The sequence below is a fragment of the Mauremys reevesii genome, linkage group 7 (genome assembly GCF_016161935.1).
Source record: "Mauremys reevesii isolate NIE-2019 linkage group 7, ASM1616193v1, whole genome shotgun sequence".
NCBI classification, from domain to species: domain Eukaryota; kingdom Metazoa; phylum Chordata; order Testudines; family Geoemydidae; genus Mauremys; species Mauremys reevesii.
Window position 1 is genome coordinate 14,158,132 of NC_052629.1, and position 19,911 is coordinate 14,178,042.

Consider the following 19,911-nt stretch of genomic DNA (forward strand, 5'->3'; position numbering starts at 1 on the left):
AATAACCAGTGAACTAATAAGCAGCATCTGCTGTTGAGGAGACATCAAGAAAACAGCACTTTACACTAATGCTTGGCTACATGAGTGCTTAGGTTGCAGCAAGCTGGGGTGTAAATCTACCCTGCACTAGTCTGCCATGCTCTAAGTGTCCATGTGGCCCTTCCTGCCATGACTAAGGTGACCAGATGTTCCAATTTTATAGGGACAGTGCCAATTCTGGGGTCTTTTTCTTATATAGGCTCCTATTACCCCCCACCCCCAGTCCCGATGTTTCACATATGTTACCTGGTCACCCTAGCCATGCTCTAAATGTTCTGTAGTGTATTTTGATCTACCCTGCTTTGAAATAGGAGTAGATTAAAGCACACATTTAAGAACATGCTACCTTTACTTTTCAGGACATAAGTAATGAATGCATAGAAATTGATGCTAGATTGAGTGTTATATTGGTTGCTGGGAAAATACTGTTGATTTACACACTTTTTACAAGATGAATAAATCTAAATCAATTAGTATCCAAATAAAATGCGTTACCTGGACTTCATGTGTATATTTAATTTATTTTAGATGATTGGAATTTGGATTGCTGCACTGTATCTGCTGGATCCAACAGCAGGTGAGATACAATATTTATAAATAACTGCACCAAACATGTTGAATTCAGTCATGTTCAAATGAAATAAAAAATGAATATAAGTACAATGGAAATTCATTTTTCTCTGCCCTCAGTTTATTCTATGTGATTTATGATGCTGTTCACTTGGTGCCGAGAACTAGCAAAAGGCCTGTGCACCCTTTAAGTTCTATTATAAGAGCTCAAGCGAGGCACAGACCTCGTGTTCACCTTTAGACCCTGGTTCTGCAAAGTCCTACGGACACACTTATTTTACACGTGAGCACTGTCTCCCAGGAGCAGCGCAGCAGAATGAGTGTTCAGTGTGATGGACAGTGTTTGAGATTAACAGAAAAGTCAAAGGAAAGAAGTGCTCAGAATGTTGTGATAAATTCCTTCAGAACTCTTACGGGGGAGTGGGGCGGGGAAATCTCCATTCCTAGACATATACTGAGAGAGACGCCATACTTTAGAAACATGGACTATTCAAAGATTATAATCACTTGATATTGTATCAACTTTATAAATGTTGCATGTATCTTCATGGGATGGCTAGGTGGGGTGACTCAACAGGTGAGCTAAAAGGTGCATCCTGCAGGAGCTAAACTCAGCAGGGAGTAATTAATGCAATTCCCAATGCTGAAAAAATGCAAGTAACCAGACTTTTGAAGTTTTGGCCCTGGGAAAATAACACATGCTAGTTCGACCTGGTTCAAGAAGCCTAATACAAAGGACTTGAAACTGTATCAAGTGACAGCCCTGATCAGAGGGGAGGGTCACGCACAGTCAGTCCAAGAACTGACATGAGACTGCGACCACGAGAGACAGGTGCTGTGAAAGGGCCCCAAGTACTTTAGTTCTATCAGGGTCATTATGTGGACGATGGGTGACAGCTGGTAAGTGAGGAATGCGTAAAAGCTGTTTGGTTTTTTTATGTTTTCTCTTAAATGCTTTGCTCTGAATAAACAGTAATGTGCTCCATGAGAGCTGGCTGCTCACCCTGGCATTGCACCTGAGAGAACAGGTGCTGATGGGAAGGCTGATGAGGTGATCACAGAGAACTGCAGGAGTCTGCAGGCTACTTCCCTGGTCCAGAGGGATCCCAGGATCCCGATCCAATGAAGGTGACAGCTAGAGCCTGAGACCTAGCTGTCACCTCTCAAAGACCAGGGAGGGTCAGAGATGCAGTTAACCTGGGAACCGTGACATATACACTTGCTGCTTCTGAGTCAGGAGCTGGCAGTAGTGACACCAACACACATTTTTTTAAAGTCTGTTTTGGTTTTTTTTTTCCTTTTGTATGAGGATTCTACAACCCTAAGGAAAAAAAGTTGCCACAAGAGTATCCCGGTGTTTCATTGTGTTTGATGAGTCACTAACATCTATTCTCTATTACCTGCATTAGCTAACAGACAGAAAGTTAAGAAAATTAATCATAAAACCAAAGGCCAGTGTCTGCTTCTTTTAAAGTTGTTGCCGCTTCCAATGCACCATCTAACTGTAATGGATCCCAAAATACTAATGATTTGCTTTGTATGCTGCAGGCGAAAAAGTTTGCTACGGACGACTTGGCTGCTTTTCAGATAAACCGCCATGGGCTGGAATACCAGGGAGATTTCTGGCAGGTTTACCCAGCTCTCCAGAGAGTATGAACATCAGCTTCACCCTTTACACTAAAGAAACTAGAAATAATTCTCAAGTGAGAACCTACCTCTATTTTAATATTAAAAATTAATTACATCTCCCAACGTTCACTAGCTCCGTTGGAAGAGCGTGTCACTCACCATGAGAAACTGAGTCAGGAAATAAAGAGTCAGGTTGTTAGATGCAGTAACTAACAGAGGTTAAAGTCACTGGGGTAAAAACTGAAATATTTTCATGCACAAACTGAAAAATGAACCAAACAAATTAAACCTTTTTCTGGCATTTTTCCTGTGCAAGTTACTGGGAATGCTGCACACTACTGTTGTTTGTAACACATTTAATTCTCTGAGAAAAATCAGGAGACACGTTTTAATAATCAGTAGCATTTATGCAGTGCTCTAGGTGCTCAATCACCCCTGACAGATAGGAGAACTAGCATCATCATTTTACCAATGGGGAAACTGAGGTGGGGTGATATGCAAAAAACATGTAGAAAGTCCAGAGCAGAGCCAGGATTAGGCTCCTCACTCCCAATGCTGTGTTCATTCCTCCAGCCCATGCTGCCTTTTAAAGCCAACATAATTTTAAACTCAAATATGCAGCAAGTAAGGGAAGATGAGTGAAGAAGTGGAATTGAGGGGAACTGAATGGCTTGGGGAACCTGCAAGGGGGAAAGGAGCTTTTCATGTTTTAATACCTGTAGCCACTGCAGCTAAGTTCAGCTCCAAATGAAGATTATTTCTCTGTGGTGACCTGTGTGAAGTCTGTGGTCTCAGTCCATTTCCCCAGAACACAGCTGCCTTCATACAAACCACCACCCTAACTGGTGCCCTTGTTGGTAATTTCAGCAAAAGCCAAAAACTGAATGGGCATGGAGAGTGAACGGCCATCTCATCCCGGCCGAACAGGGGGAGGCAGTGGAGCAGCGTGAGTAAGCCAGCGCTATTGCTGCTGCCCCATGGACACTGCAGTACTAGTGCCATCCCACTGAGCCAGAACTATATCACTTTGGGGGTGGAAGTGAGACGTGCCCAGGAGATCGCATTTTCAAAAAAAACACTTAAGTCACTTAGAAAAATGACTTAGACACTTAAGAGCCTAAGTCCTGTTGACTTTCAGTGAGACTTAGGAGCCTAAGACTCTTCTAAAAATGGAACTTAGGAGCTTCTGAACATATTGCCTTTTGTGTTATACATGAACATAAAATATGCAGCAAGCTGTGATGGTGTAAATGTGACAGCCACCATCTTGGCCAACACAACAGGGATCCAACCGGGCACCTCAAAAGGTAAAGACAGGAGCTACCAAAGCCAGGTCTATGAGAGGGCACATGAGGACATGTAACATACACTTACCAGTGGGTTACACAAAACATTACTGCTATCCAATACATTATTGCCCAGCAGCTCAACCTGCATTGAATACAAACGACTCAGAATAAGCTCATAGGGGCATCTCCCTGGAATGCTTCAGAGTCCCACTCTCTCCACGCACCCAGACCAGAGACCCAGCATTAGTTTAAAAAGTTGGACTGAGGGTTAGAGATCATTCTGGCAGCAGAAAAAAGGGCCATACTAAATGAATGTACAACAGGCCTCCACTACTGCCCCTAGCACAGAGCTGTACCTCAATGATTCCATCCCCTGTGACTTCCCAAAGCCACTCTTCAGTTGCACTGCAGCATTGGGGAGTCAGGAGTTAGGTCAGTAAGGGGGCAGGCAGGAGCTAGGAGGATTGGCTTTGGGGGATACTCAGTGAGGTGCTGCTCATTGTGATTAACTTATACTGGTTGGCTCCGTACAAAGAGCTCTTTGTACACAGAGAGGAGTAGTTTGGAGCAGCAGGAACAGAACAGGAGCTATGCTGTGACTGGGGTTAGAGAGCTGTGGGGAGCCAATGAAACCCATGGGTTTCCAGGAGTGACGACAGCATCCTATATAAGGGACGATCTGGACCATATTTTGTTTTTATTTCCTAGCTAAGAAGAGTCGGAGGATGACAGAATAGAGGATGATGATTATTACTGTTGTTTTTGCTCAAAACAGGTGATCTCTGCAATACATTCCTCAACTATCAAAGACTCACATTTCTGCTCACATAGGAAAACACGCTTCATTGTTCATGGATTCATGAGCACCGGAAAACGTGGCTGGGTGGTAGAGATGTGCTTGGTATGAGAGAATATCCTACAATTTCTAACTTTAACTGCGGCCACATTCAATCGCTGTTTCTTAAACACTACTATTAAGCTTGCATTTTGACAACCACTTGATGTTACTAATGGGCAAGAGGTGCTAACCCATATGTAACAACTTTAATAATCACCTCGCCCTTTTAATGAATGTGGGTGTGGGAGTGAATTGGACTGTACATTCCATATGGCTTTGACAGGAAATGAGAATCCTGGGTTGGGTTTAAGGTTGTGCATATGTTTTTGTAGTAGTCCAGCTCTGGAAGAAAAATCTATATTTCTTGTGGCATCCACTCCTCCCTGGGTGGTTGGGGGAGGTAACAATACTAATACCTAGCTCTTATATAGTTCCTTTTATCCATAGATGTCAGTGTTTTACAAAGGCAGCCAGTGTCATTATCCCCATTTAACAGATGGGGAAAATGAGGCACACGGATATAAAATAACTTACCTATAGTCACCCAGCAGACTAGTGGCAGAGTCTGGAATAAAACCCTAGTCATCTGAGTTCCCAGCCAGTGCGCTATCAACTCACCTATGCCATCTCTCAGATGGAAGAGACTATCCCTCTGCCATTACCACTCACAAGCCAGCCCTGAAAGTTTAGCCCCAGTCACACAGAATTATTATGGCTCCTTATGTCAATCAGTCTAACAGAGTAAATTCTACTTTGGACAAATGAATGGAAAGCAGTGATATGTGCATGTATATACAGAGAAAAGGAAACTCTTCTTCCCAAAGTAGGACTCCTACTCAGCAAACTAAAAAGAGGAAAGTCTGGGCCTCAACAAACACCGATCTGCAAAAGCAGAGAGAGCCTATGGCACAAGGCTCCAGGGGAAATCCATTTATACTCAGGATCAACCTAACCGTTGCGTAACTAGGAAGTAGATAATACCTTAGGCTCTGACATTATGAAGGCTTTCACGCCTGCTTAACTTTACACACTGCGAGTAGTGGGCCCACTCAGAGTGAGTAAAATGAAGCACATGTGGAAGTCTTTGTAGTATTGGGAATCTTGGCAAATTCACCAGACGTTGGATTTTTATTCTAATGGAGATGGTGTTTAATTTTATTTTGATCTCATGCCAAGCCTACACTGTTCCAAGCATTCAGATATTGAAACTTAGGCAATGTCTGCACTACAGACCTTACAGCAGCGCAGCTGCACCACTATAAGGACATCTATGTAGCCACTCTGTGCTGAGAGGAGAGAGCTCTTTACAGGCCACATAGCATGGTCCACATCAGCACTTTTGTGGTTGAAACTTACATCGGTCAGGGGTGTGTTTTTTTTCACACCCTGACCAACAAAAGTTTTACTGACACAAGTGCTAGTGTAGACATAGCTTTAATTTTTTTCCTCCTTGCGGTTTGGTTAACTGTGCTGAAGCTAACAGATGGTCTTGTTACTCACTACTCCTATACTACATTTAAAAGTTAAAAAAATCTTTATCCAAAGGTTAGTTAGCTGTTGAGTAGAACCTTCTGAAAGAATAAAGCATGAGAAGGCTAGAATCTACAGTAATACCAATATGCTGTCTTAATTTAGCACACAATTCATATCTAGAACTCTCAGTTAAGGCAGGTCGAAAATTTACCATCAAAACTGTTTTTAATGGAAAATTGGACTTTTGACAAAATGACTTTTTGTGAAAAACATCAGTCTTCTATGGGATATTTTGAGTTTTCAGAAAATAAAACTTTTCTGAATTAAAATGGTCAGTTTTTCAGTGAAAATTTGAAATTTTCTAGAGAAAAATATTTCCCAACCGGCTCTACTCGCAATTACTGGAATCATCTTAGACATTTAGGAAAAATAAACCACCCACGACCAAAAATATCTTGAAAAGTCAATACACAGCAGAGAACCTAAATATTTCAATGCCCTCTCAATGGAGGCTGTTTTATACTGTCTCTTGATACAAAATACTATCCTTAAAATGGAAAAATAAGAGATGGCCGTACAGTGTCTCTCGCTGTCTCGTGTTATATAGGATATGACCCAAATTTACCTTCATCCACTGAATACAAAAAAGGCCAGGCTACAATGTGGTCCATGTACCTGCTCAGGGGAATGAGAGGGGTAAGAACCCCACAAACCCCTTTGTCTCCTCCCCAAACCTTGGGTCTAGGCATAAAGTGGTAAACTGGCACTCTATGCACTTCCATCCCCCACCCACCCCTGAGCAGGAAGTGGAGCCTTTGCTCCTCTAAGCAGAGCAGCTGAACTGTTGGTAGTAATCCATCAGCATCTAATTACTGGTCCCATGGAGCAAAATAGGAAGAAGGGAAGGAATCCTCTCTCTAAGGCATGAGTCATGGGTCAGCACAGACATACTGCCTTGTGAAGAGGACAGACTATAGAAGCACAGTGCACACCTTCATGTTTGCACTCTTATTATAGTAAATGGTGAGTTATGGTGCGAAATTAGAATGAACAATATCCCTGACGTTTGTAAACCTCTGGTGTGGACGTCACCAGGCTTTTAGCTTTACGTGCTGTTGTAGAAACCTCCCACTCAGTTCTGAGCCCCTCACGCTCAGTTGCCTTTTTCAGAATTGAAGCGAGAGCTTTAAAAATTAAAGGTTTCATTAAACTGTTTACAGAAGAGAAAACAAAACAGAAGTTGTATACTGCAATAAATCAGTTTATAGTTCTGATCTGAAACAAGTGTTTATGGTGACAAAAATTGAAAAATATTTTGATTGTACTTTTTTGAAGTTCAGACATCTGTTTGTGTAAATGTCTAAGTTTTCATCCTATTGTGCTTTATGAAAAGACCCATATTAATGTGTGTAAGTGCTGTAGTAAATGTTTGTCCTTGTTAACAAGAAGCAACCCAAATGCTCAATTTACTTAATGATTCATTTAGGTTTAAGTTGAATCAGTATTTTACTGTCTGCTTTCATAAGTTCTTTGTTTTCTGTTTACACACTAGCTGCTAGTGGAAGTGGAAGATGTGAACTGCATTGCCGTGGACTGGGCAGATGGTGCAAAAGGCACATACATCAGTGCAGTGAACAACATCCGTGTGGTTGGAGCTGAGATTGCTTATTTCATAAATACTCTTATGGTAAAAATATATTATGAATTTTAAGTTACTTTTTAAAGCTAAGATTCACATGAGCATAATGGGTTTATGTAACCGGTGTCTTTGTGCTCTGATCTTGTTTTCTTGTGGTCAGAAAAGTATGATTCAAAAAGTTAATGCTTTGGGAAGTGCAGAACACAGTAGATAGTTCAGAACCACCAAAATGGGGATACCTCACACAGCCACAAACGGTACTAAGATATGTCCTAAAGATAGTACAGTAATATGATAGAAGTGACTAATTAACTTAAAAGACCAGTAGGTGGCAATATTTCTTTGCTTTCTCAACTGTATTTGTATAATCACTGCAAGGAGGCACCAACATGACTCTTAAAGTGATTAGTAAATACTTGTTAGGAATACATACTTATGCTTGAGATAGAGTTACATTCTCAATTTAGCAATTCATTCCCAAAGCAAACAGAGGCTGGGAGCAGTCCAGAGGCTCACTTAATACTGCTGGATTTCTGGTTCTGATGTCTGGCTACAGGATATAAACACTCTTAAGTCCTCTAGTTCTGACTTTGATACTTCCTGGCACAACAGAGCCTGAGAATTATCACTGGGTTTCCCTATTAACAACCCTCTTGTCCTGCCTCTGCTGCCAATTCCTAGTCTCTGTCTGACACAAGGGGAAAGAGTTTCAAACTTAGGCACCTAAATCAAAGTGGCTGATTTACAAAAGTGCTGATACCTACATGCACTTTGAACAGAGTTGCGGATGCTCAGTACCTCTGAGAATTGGGGCATTTATATAGCTAAAAACATATGGATTTAGATGCCACACATTAGACATCTATGTCTGAAAGTTTTGGCCAAGGTACTTAAGGCTCCATCTAGGGTGACCAGGTGTCTGGTTTTCAACCGGAATACCCAGTCAAAATGGGATCCTGGTGGCTCCGGTCAGCACCGCCGACCGGGCCGTTAAAGGTCCGGTCGGCAGTGCTGCGGTGCTAAGGCAGGCTAGTCCCTACCAGTTCTGACACCGCACTGCACCCTGGAAGCAGCCAGAAGGTCTGGCTCCTTGGGGGGGGCTTGGGGCTCCACATGCCACCCCAAGCAATGGCTCTGCACTTGCATTGGCCGGGAATTGGCCAATAAGAGCTGGGGTGTGTGCCTGCAAGCAAGAGTAGCGTGCAGAGCCTCCTACCCCCCCCGCCCCTGAATACTAGTGCCAGACCTGCTGGCCGCTTCTGGGGCGCGTGCAACATGGTGTCAAAACAGGCAGGGAGCCTGCCTTACTCCCACTGCACCGATGACCGGGAGCCACCCGAGGTAAGCCCGCAACCTGAGTCCCAACCCTCTGCCCCAGCCCTGAGCCCCACCCTAAACCCGGAGCCCCCCTCCTTCACCCAAAACCCTCATCCCCAGCCCCACCCAGAGACCACACCCTGTCCCACTCCCCAACTCCCTCAACTTGTAGCCTCCCTCCCATACTCCAAATCCCTCAGCCCCACCTCCAAGCCTGGAGCCCACTCCTGCACCCCAAAGTCCTCATCCCCAGTCCCACCCCAGACCATGCACCCCCAGCCCAGAGCCATACTCCCTCCCACACCCCAACACCCTGCCTCAACCCGCAACCCCCTCCCACATTCCAAATCCCTTGGCCACACCCCCAGCCTGGAGCCCTCTGCTGCACCCCAAACTTCTCATTCCCAGCCCCACCCCAGAGTATGCACCCCCAGCTCAGAGCTCGTACCCTCTCCTGCCCCCAGGCCCTGCCCCAGCCCAGTGAAAGTGAGTGAGGGTTGGGTAGAGCAAGCCACCGAGGGAGGGGGAATGTAGTGAGCAGGGGCGGGGCCTCGGGGAAGGGACTGGGCCAGAGTATTCGGTTTTGTACAATTAGAAAGTTGGCAACCCTAAGGCTCCATCTGATGTAGTATAGGTTTTGCAAAAACTAGCATCTCAAGGGAGTACCCTCTAAACTTGTTGCCTGACAGACCCTATCATTTCCAGCCTGGTGGCTTTGGTCCTATGCCTCTAGTCTTCTTCCTGTACAAGATCCCAGATACTTACTGACCTGCCTTCCACAGAGTCATCTCATTTCCTTGGACAAGGAGGCCCCAGCTGCTCATGAGATTTGTGTCCCTCTCTCCATTCAATATGGCTGTGCTGTGGAGTGTTTGTTGTCCAGATCTATACTTCTCCACAGTGAAAATACTGCCATAGTGAAATCACTGCATACATGGTTCTTGGGCTTCTACCATTTTCTCTGTTCACTGATTGGTTTCTCCCTCTGAGACCTTTAAAAAGATGTAAATTGATTTTTTTTAAGTTGTAGTTTATGCATTTCTCTCCCATCAATTGTATAACCTGCTTCCATCGCTCAAAGCCCTGAGTTTGGGCACAAAATTCAATCCAACCCGGGCCAAGCTATTGGCTACCAACTGAAGCAGAGACAGTTCACAGACAGATATTTTCTCTTTGTGCCTAACAGAATATGAGACAACTGTATTATGACTGGATCTCCAGTGTAGATGTCCTACGCCTATACAATACTAATTGTATATGTTTTCCATGAACACAGTATTTGTGAGGACTCTGGAACAGGACTTTGCCACTTAACAATTCACCTGCAACAGTCACAAGTAAATCAAACCACTGTGGCTTCATGAATGGCCAACAGGAATTATTAGGAGATATTTGGTTTGAACTTAGCATGGATACCTACTAAAATCATTGGCAAAAGTGATAAGGAAAGTGGGTAACACTGTAAATTGAAAGCCTGGGACTCTTTCATTTAAAGGTAAAAACATTTGAAAATACTGTAGCCAAAGTTTTTTTTCTGTTCCTCTATCAAGGAAGACAAGCAAATATGGCTGTATGCACTTTTTCTGGTACATGCATAAGCAAGTTAGGTTGTGGACTCCAGGTAACTAGTCACTGTTGCTTTCAGTGTCACAAAAGTTGCAACTCCTTGGGTCAAATACACCCCTATACAGAGTGTATTCACCAATTAATCTCCACTTAAACCTCTAAGGCCACATGACACCTAAGGGGTGAATAGGCCTTGTACAGTCACTCAGCACAGAGGTGGGTGAATTTCATTACATCCAAGCTTACCGAAGAGACGCTTAAAGGGTGGCTTGATCATAGTACATAATTACCTATATGGGGGAACAGAATTTTGATAGAAGGCTCTTCAGTCTAGCAGGCAAAGGAATATCAAGATCCAGTGGCGAGAACCTGAAGCTAGACATTCATTCTAGAAGTAAGGTGCCCACTTTTAACAGTGAAGGTATTTAACCATTGGACCAACTAACCAAAGGTTGTGATGAATTCTCCATCACTGGAAATCTTTAAATCAAGGTGGGATTTTTTTTCTAAAATGTTCTAGTTCAAACAAGAATTAATACAGGGAAGTCCTATGACCAGTGTTATGCAGGAGGTCAGACTAAATTATCACAATGGTCCCTTCTGGCTGTAAAATCTATGAAAATAAGGCATCTTCTGCATTTGAAATTTAAATACATATGTTTTATTTTCTTTTTTTTCAAAAACTCATCAGAAAATGTTTCAATACCGCCCTTCTCATATCCATATAATTGGGCACAGTCTGGGTGCACATGCTGCAGGAGATGCGGGAAGAAGAATACGAGGCATCAAAAGAATAACCGGTAGGCTAGTCACTAAGATGGAATGTTACACGGTATGTTCTTTAAGAGGAAAGAAGTTTGCAAAGCTGGACCCACTGAGCCAAACAGGCATAAGGGGTATATCTTCACCAACTTCAATGAGTTGGGGTGCTTGCTTAGCCCATTCTGTGTGTTGTTCCTATAGACGTCACCATGCATTCTTTATGGTTTTATCATGAGTAAGCAAAACAGTATTGCTTTAGTAATAGTATTAAAATATCAACAGTGAGGATTCTTATGCAGATGATCTGTTTAGTAGTCTCAAGCAAATGACCTGAGATACGACTGGCAAGTTTCTCTCCACACACAGTTTTCCATGTCTTACAATCAATTTGCAAAGTGAAGCTTAAGTTTCTCCTTAACATGCTTTCAGTGGAAGTGGGAATTGGGGTGGGACTTATTAACAAGGCAGATACACTCTGCCTCCAAGGAGTCTCTCAACGGCCACTGTTAAGACATATGTCTTGCTCTGAATGGGTTTAAGACGTGAGGCGGGAACACAGGCTACAATCCCACTAAATTACCTTTTCCCAGGCCTTTGAGAGGAAATAACCACACAAGTCCCCTGAAGACTTTTCTGTGCTGTCTCTTGGTTTTCTCCACCCCTACATGCACCTGCACAGCAGCAGAGCGCAACAGCAATCCCTGCACTCCCATGAGCACAAGCACTGCTCCAGCAATAGGAAGGGGATGGTCACAGCCTCACCTCTCTCCAACACCAAACTAGCTCTGCCTAGGGCGAGAGGAGCCTGTGGCACAGTTCCCATGTTCTCTTACAGCAAGGGGTTCCTGCTAGAGTGGAGAACCACTGCGCCACATGCTGTTGTTTTAAACCATGATAGAGGTCTAAGTATTGGGAGAAGGTGGTTCTCCCTGTACAGCTATTGTACCCTGCTAAGGGTTTGTGGGCACAACCAGCAGAGCTAGACAGGCTATAACTGCATTCCTGTGTTGTATTTTGTTTTTTCCCCCTCACTTCCCCAGATTCATTTGTAGTAGTTACTGCTGCTAGTGACAGGAGGTTGGTGATTAAAGCACTGGACTAGGATAGATCAGTTCCTGGCTCTGTGAAAGGCTTCTTGTGTGACCTTGAGCAAGTCACTTAATCTCTGTGATTCAGTCCTTTATCTGTAAAAGGGGGATAATCATGATAATGCTTCCTTTTTCTAATTAGATTGCAAGCTCCTTCGTGCAGGACTGTCTCTCGCTTTGCATTTGCAATGTGCCTATTACAGTTGGGCCCAATGGGTGCTGCCAAAATACAAATAAATAACTGATCAAAAACTCTTCAGTCTTTCCATTCCACACCAGCAGAAAATGTAGGAAACTGGATCATTGTGTTAAAATCCCTCCTTATCCTTGGTCATATGACACCATTATACACTAACCGATAGCACTTTGCTTGTGCTGGGATGAGTTTGCAGAAAAGCTGCCTTCTAGGAGTTGAGACTCACTTCTAGGACACTTGGGAAAAACAGTAGCCCACAAAGAGAAACGAGGATTCATTCTCCTTGCAGTGACTACATTTTATGAAGTATTCTGACTTCTGTAAGTGTTTTGACACTGTACAAATGTTTATTACATTAAAATGTTCAGTGGACTGGCTGGGGTTCTAACCCATCTTTACATTACTACTCCCCATGCATTATATACTTCATTTGAAACTGATGCTCTACGTGTGCACAATTTTTTTCCAATCCAACAGTGAACAATTTGTTTCTGTTTAGGCTTGGACCCCGCTGGGCCCTTTTTTGAAGGCACTCCGCCTAAAGTCAGATTGGACCCTACGGATGCAAGATTTGTTGACGTTATTCATAGTAATGCTGCCCGATTTCCTATTGTAGGTAAGATCCCACAAACATTTGCAGCAACAGTCCTGACACTGAATTAACTGAGGCACTCCCCATGTCACGTATGTATTTCAGGGTTTGGAATGGTTAATACCACTGGCCACCTTGACTTTTACCCAAATGGAGGCAGCATTATGCCTGGATGCGATGATGTAATTATTCCAGTGACTAAAAAAGACTGTCGAGTCTTTGCTGAAGGTAAATCTACTCCAAACATCTGCAGCATTAACTCACAGTGTCTGTTCATATCATAGTTCTGAACATGGCAAATGGAGCTTTTTTGAGGGTTTCATTTAAAAAATAATGTTTTTGCATATTTGATGATGGGTGGGGAAAAAAAGCATGAAACAATGAGCGCCAGATGACAGCCTTGATGGCCTGAAGGTAGCATAAGGGGGGAAACGGTCATACAGAAGACGTGGGATCAGCCTTAATTTCCATAATTTGACTGCAGATTTGGGGTAGAGATCATTTAGTACTTCAGTCGTAATGGGAAGTGTCTGGCCAGGGTGAGGACAAGGTCATGACTATACCTATACTGGGGCAGCGCTAGCTCCCACTTTGGATTACAGCGAGGATCGGCAACCTTTGGCACATGGCCTGTCAGGGAAAGCCCCTGGCGGGCCAGGCAAGTTTGTTAATCCACCGCGTCCACAGGTTTGGCCAATCGTGGCTCCCACTGGCCACGGTTCGCTGTCCCATGCCAATGAGGGCTGCAGGAAGCAGCACAGGCCAAGCAGAAGCTTTCCCTGACGGGCGATGTGCCAAAGCTTGCTGATCTCTGGAATAGAGGCTGCAAGTGACACCTCTCACCATGCTGCATCCAGCACCCACAAGGCATTCAGCAAAGGCACAAAGCCTGAGTGCATCTCCCCTCCCTATAGCAACTTGAGCCAAAGAGCTGGGCTGAACGTCTCCATGGAGAAGGGGGAAAGAATCCCCTCTCCACATGGCTTGGAATGGTGGACACAAAGCTTGTGTATCCCTTATACTCTATTCAGTTCATCTGAATTGCATTCTTTACGGCAGGGGTTCTCAATTTTCATTGAATCGTGACCCCCTTTCGACAATAAAAATTACAACATGACCCCAGGAGCCTAAGCCAGTTCGAGCCCCAGGTGTGTGGGGGGGAGGGGCTGGAGGGAACAAAGCCGATGCCCTAGGTCTTCAGTCCCAGGCAGGGGTCTGTAATCTGAGTCCAGACGCCCAGGGCTAAAGCCCTCGGACTTCAGCCCCGGGTGGTGATGCTCGGGCTTCAGCTTCGGCCCCAGGAAGTCTAAGCCAGCCATGGCTTCCCACTTTCCGGTCCCGACCCACAGTTTGAGAACTGCTGCTTTATGACATGCTGCAACACAAAAAATGATACTGTGCTGTGTAGCTGTCTTGTTACATGGATCAATATCCACAAGAGAACTTAGGCAGGTGTGAACCCAGTTTTCCAGCTATGAGAAGTCAATGCATTGGTCAGTTGAAGCAGCGAGCTTCTTGTATGCTATTGACAACCAGAAACCCCTAAGATTCCCCTAAGAAATGCTATGGGACCATGCTATCCTTCCAGCCAGAATTTTTATTATTGTTATAAAGGAGAAAAAACCACCCCTGCGCTACATGGCCAAATGTAATAGAAGATGGTTTCAGAGACACTAATAATTTTGATTCAACAGATGCCAATTCTCCTATATGCCATCATTCACGCAGCCATCAGTTTTATTTTCAAAGTATCCTCCATCCCAATGGATTTCTTGGATATCCCTGCAGGACATACGAGTTCTTCCGGTCGGTAAGCATAACAGCTTTACCATTACAGAATGGGTGAGCTGCAAATATTAACAACTCTACTTTCATGTGCACACGTCACACACAGAGTCAGGTGCTAGGGTGTCTCTGCTCTCCCAGTGCCTGACTGGGATCAGGACTTGGGGAGAACGAAGCTCCAACAATAATAAAGCAATGCCAGCTGGTAGAGAGCAGGCATGTGGCAGGATAGATACAGACAGACCCTGGCTCCCACGCCGTACCAATGGCGGAATCCTGGGTATCTGATGATTCCACTGGGATAGGTCAAACCTCAGGTGTCTCCTATGCTACACGTTCCATTGGAGGTTTATGACTAGCATAAGTTTTGTACAAATCTTAGGCAGAAAAAAAGGCAGTGTTTGAAATAGAAGGGTTCAGACCATCACCACCTGGATGTTAAGTGTACCCCTCACTGTTATGAGTAAAGAGTTAGTTTGTTTCATCCTCAGATGGTTAAGCATAAGTAATCAGTAAAGAAACTGACATCAGAAACAGGACATTGAAATGCAGCGGGGTTCAATAGCGTGGGAAGGGAATGGTCAAGGCTTTGGCAGCATCAGGGCCACATCTTCAGCTTTAGTCTTGCAAGAGTTAGGATGAAAAGAAAAATATTCCACATTACCCAGCTGCTCTTATTTTCCCCTAGGGACTCTGCTTCCCATGTCCCAGAGAAGGCTGCCCAATGATGGGTCACTATGCGGATCAATATCCAGCTAAACTGGAGAAAATAAACCAAAAATATTTTTTAAACACAGGAGCACACCCACCCTTCACTAGTAAGTGTAGAAGGGTAATTATTTAGCCAAATAGATGGCGGGGTGGGGGTTTGAAATGAGATGATCTAAAGCTGTAAACTTGCTGTGCGGTTATAAACCTTTGATAAGCTGAATGGTGGTAGTTTTCCACGTCTCTCTAGTATACGGCTGCTGACAACCAAGGAAAAACACTAAACCGTTTACCAAAGTCCATTCTTGCTGAGACTCTTGAGCTGCCTGTTCTTCAAACGAGAACAGTAAAAGTACACTTAAAAAGAGAACTGTCACTGTTTTCTGTATGTAAGGAACCTAAACAATGCCAGCAATCTACTTTTATTTGGCTTTTGTTGTGTAGGTTGGAGCCACCGAATATCTATCAAGCTGTCAGGCACGAAGAAAGTGAGGGGGGAACTAAACATAGTTCTCCATGGCACAGACGGGTTCACAAAGCAGTACGAAATTATCTGGTAAGTTCAATGGCACACGACTAGGCTTTGTAGTGTGTCTCTATTTCAGTCACACCTCTGTTTGCAAGTCATGTTTAAAGTCTGCAAGCAACAGACGTTTGTTCATTGTTGCAGTCATGTTAGTTAACACACGTTAAAACAGACAAGGCTTATGAGAATTGGCTAATGGTTAGAGCAGGGGCATGAAAGTCAATTCCTTTGCCTGGGCTCTGTAACATTTAACAAGCACTCGGGAGTCTGATTTGCCTGGGGAGAAGGCTCCAGCCAGCTCTGACAGAAACATACACTGCTACCTCGATATAAAGCCACCCGATATAACACGAATTTGGACATAACGCAGTAAAGCAGTGCTCCAGGGGGGCGGGGCTGCACACTCCGGTGGATCAAGCAATTTCAATATAACACGGTTTCACCTATAACGCGGTAAGATTTTTTGGCTCCCAAGGACAGTGTTATATCGAGGTAGAGGTGTACTTCCATTCAGGTCACACCGGGGTGTGTGCAGCTTTACCACGGGCATTGGCCTAGCCCTAGTCACTTCCATGCTAGCATTGTGATAGCTTGTTAGCATATTCACTCCCACATGCCAACATGATTCCCGGCTCTGCCACTGACTTGCTATATGTACTCATGCAAGCTGCTTAACCTCCGGGCCTTGGTTTACGCAATCTGTAAACTGGGTATATTACCTATCTTGACTACATTAAAAAGCTTTATTAATGTGAGAACAGCACAGAGACCTTTAGATGAAGGGTGCAAAGGGCGTATGTACCTTCACAACCTAACTCCCCCCTCTGTTCAGCCCATGATGCCAGCCTCCACGTCCCACTTGCTAAAGTTTCACCTTTGTGTTTTCTCCAATGCTGCCCCTCATGCTTGGGAGGAGCTCCCTGTAAACTTCCACAAAGCTACCTCATTATCCTTCTTCAACCTCTCTTCTCCCACGATGTCTCCAAAAAACTCGACAATGGTTAAGCTACCAGCATGCTGGAACCACAACCCAGCCAGCTGACCAATATTTCTTATTGTTTCCTTGTACTCCCCACGTGTGTCTGTTGTCATCTGTTGTCTCTTGTTTTACTCTTAGACTGCAAGCTCTTTGGGGCAGGGACCATCTTTTTGTTCTGTATATATACAGCATCTAGCACAGGGGATGCTACAAAAATACAAATAATTATTATTTAAAAAGGTACAAAGTGTTATAAAAATAAGGACAACATGCTGAAAGTTCTTTAGAACCTGTCTTAGCTCAGCAGCCTCCTAGACCAGTGGTTCTCAGCCAGCAGTCTGGGGCTCTCTGTGGGGCCACGAGCAGGTTTCACAGGGTCCGCCAAGCATGGCCGGTGTTACACTCGCTAGGGCCCAGGGCAGAAAGCTGAAGCCTTGCTGCATGGGACTGCAGCCTGGGGCATCGAGCCCCACCCCCAGGGGCTGAAGCCAAAGCCTGAGCAACTTAGCTTCCTGCTTACTATCCTCTAACAATGGCCCTGGGCTTTTATATGCAGAAAAACAGTTGTGGCACAGCTGGGCTGTGGAATTTTTATAACATGGGAGGGGGCTCAGAAAGAAAAAGGCTGAGAACCCCTAGACCATATCAGATAGTGTCACTCTCCTCATTCTCCTATTTGCAGTGGACTCCTTCATCAAGATAGCATTTATACAAAGTACGTTGATGTTGAAATTAACCCTAGAACTATTACAAAAGTTGAATTTCTCTGGAATAAGAACATATTGACTCTGCTTTGGGCCCGACTGGGAGCAGAAATGGTACATATAATCAATGAAGAAGATGGCCATGTGTAAGTACACTTGTTTTATACTACATGTTATTCGTTTATAAAAAGAGCCAAATTTGACATTACAGTTTGCTCCTAAAGGGTGAGATTCTCCCCTATGCAAAGAGCTAGCATACAAGGGCAAGGCCCACTTCAGTCCCACTTAAACCCTTCAAACAGAGCTTAAATGGGAGCTCAAGGGTGCCCAGGCATTAGGCTGGCTTTCTGCTTGGAGATGGATTTCATCCAAAAAGCAATTTTAACTGCATACACAACAGTGAAGTACAGCAGCTCTGGAGACTGTGTGTGGGGTTGATTGAGTTCAGTTGTTCATGTCATCACTGTGTATTCAAGTTGATTGGGTGGACTGATGCTTCCGTTTGATCCAGCGTATTTCTAGACTGCAGTGTGTGTGCACATTTTGTAGCTTCTGTAAACTGAGCTAAATGCACACACCAGAGGCTCCTTGCATCCCTCCATTCTCTCCCACAAGCTCCCATCCCCCTCAATTTCCAGGGCCGCCCAGAGGGGGGAGCAAGTGGGGCAATTTGCTCCAGGCCCGCAGGGGCCCCCATGAGAATATAGTATTCTATAGTATTGCAACTTTTTTTTATGGAAGGGGCCCTCAAAATTATTTTGCCCCAGGCCCCCTGAATCCTCTGGGCGGCCCTGTCCATTTCATTTACTCTGTGCAGCTCCCCCCTACCACTTGCCCCATGCCAGGGGCTCTATGTAGCTCACATTCCCATCTCTGACACATGCCAGTGTCTCTTAGCATCCCCCCTCATCTCCCTCCATTCCAGGGTCTCTGTGCACCCACCATCCCTGGGTCCTGCATCTCCCTCCATGCCAGTGTCTCTGTGCACCTCCACTCCATCTCCTCCATGCCAGGATCTCTGTGCACCCTCTTTCTCCTTCCACCCGCAAGCCCTCCCTGTAAGGCTCTCTTATTTCTGTTGGAGCCCAGACTATAGACAATCAACCCACACAGTAAGTTAAGCTGTTCCTCTGATATATCTAGGCAGCAGCAGAGGGTTGCAGTGAGATTCTTCTGCCTGTAGCAGGAGGCATTCTTGGAGCCCTAATTTTCCATGGAATCAGGTTTTTCTGGTGCTCTGATTTGCAGCAAAATCAACAGGGTTGTGCCTATTGATGCCTGGAACACTCCTTGAATTTTTGGAATTTGTCAGTAATGGGGTTTCAGTGAGATCATGTTACAGGCAGACAGGAAAATGCCAGAGAGCTGAGTGTTAGATTTCACCTGGCTTGGCCAAAAAGATAGACAAGGGCGCCCAGAGCATTAAAGGATACTCCTTTATTACACTCTGTATAAATCCTTGTTAAATACTTTTTTAAAAAAAAGAACCCCAAGGTTACCATTTCTGTGACATGACTTTCCACAAGTACCACCCTACAGGCAACATTTTAAGTGTCCGTCAGCCAGTTAGAGCAGGTCATGCCCAGATGTGTTATTTTCAAGGAAGGTATTTCCAGGAGTGGTATCAGGGAAACAAAACTTGTACATATTTTTGTTCAAAGAGACAGGTCAGAACATGAACTTAGACTTATTAGCGGCTATACACAAGCTCCTCTGTGTTTGGAAGTACCCAGATAAACCCATTTCTAACAAGATCATCATATAGTGTGGCCCTGAATATGCAAAGCCTGCATTCAACAAAAGTGAAGATATATATAGTGTTCCATCAATTCTTGTCATCCCTTTATACTATTTGGCTGAACTACTGTTATGTAAGTGGAGTACTCCTCCTCCCAGATGAGCAGGGTCTTGGCTGGCAGAATCAGATGAGCCAATAAATGTAACCAATGTTCCTACCCACCTTTGGAAAAAACATTTGTAGTGAAATATTGACTCAAGTTGTTTTTTTTTTTCTCCAGGTCTACATATTGTGGCAATGGAAATGTGAAATATGGAATTCCACAGTTACTTACACCTTGCTAAATTGAATCCCATCAACTATGGTTCCTGTGTTCATAGACTGTCAGGATTGGAAGGGACCTCAGGAGATCATCTAGTCCAACCCTCTGCTTGAGGCAGGACCAATCCCCAGACAGATTTTTGCTACAAATC

At 44.3% G+C, this 19,911-nt stretch overlaps 1 protein-coding gene and 1 pseudogene across 1 annotated transcript; one reads left to right on the forward strand and one right to left on the reverse strand.

Annotated features, from left to right (window-relative positions):
• LOC120409363 overlaps positions 1–19,911 on the reverse strand; it is a 91,887-nt pseudogene that overhangs the window by 68,838 nt on the left and 3,138 nt on the right.
• LOC120409362 (pancreatic lipase-related protein 2-like) lies at positions 568–19,782 on the forward strand. Its single transcript, XM_039547319.1, has 12 exons — positions 568–616; positions 2,158–2,312; positions 4,303–4,428; positions 7,391–7,525; positions 11,052–11,160; positions 12,906–13,022; positions 13,104–13,226; positions 14,693–14,808; positions 15,472–15,601; positions 15,936–16,047; positions 17,679–17,846; positions 19,719–19,782. The coding sequence occupies exons 1-12, from the start codon at positions 568–570 to the stop codon at positions 19,780–19,782; spliced, it is 1,404 nt and encodes a 467-aa protein (XP_039403253.1).

What these genes read in the sequence shown, in the direction of transcription:
- LOC120409362 (XM_039547319.1), top strand. Translation starts at nt 568, where the DNA reads ATGATTGGAATTTGGATTGCTGCACTGTATCTGCTGGATCCAACAGCA. An exon ending in AAACTAGAAATAATTCTCAA is followed by an intron (nt 2,313 to 4,302) that starts GTGAGAACCTAC and finishes TGCTCAAAACAG; the next exon opens with GTGATCTCTGCAATACATTC. An exon ending in GGGTGGTAGAGATGTGCTTG is followed by an intron (nt 4,429 to 7,390) that starts GTATGAGAGAAT and finishes TTTACACACTAG; the next exon opens with CTGCTAGTGGAAGTGGAAGA.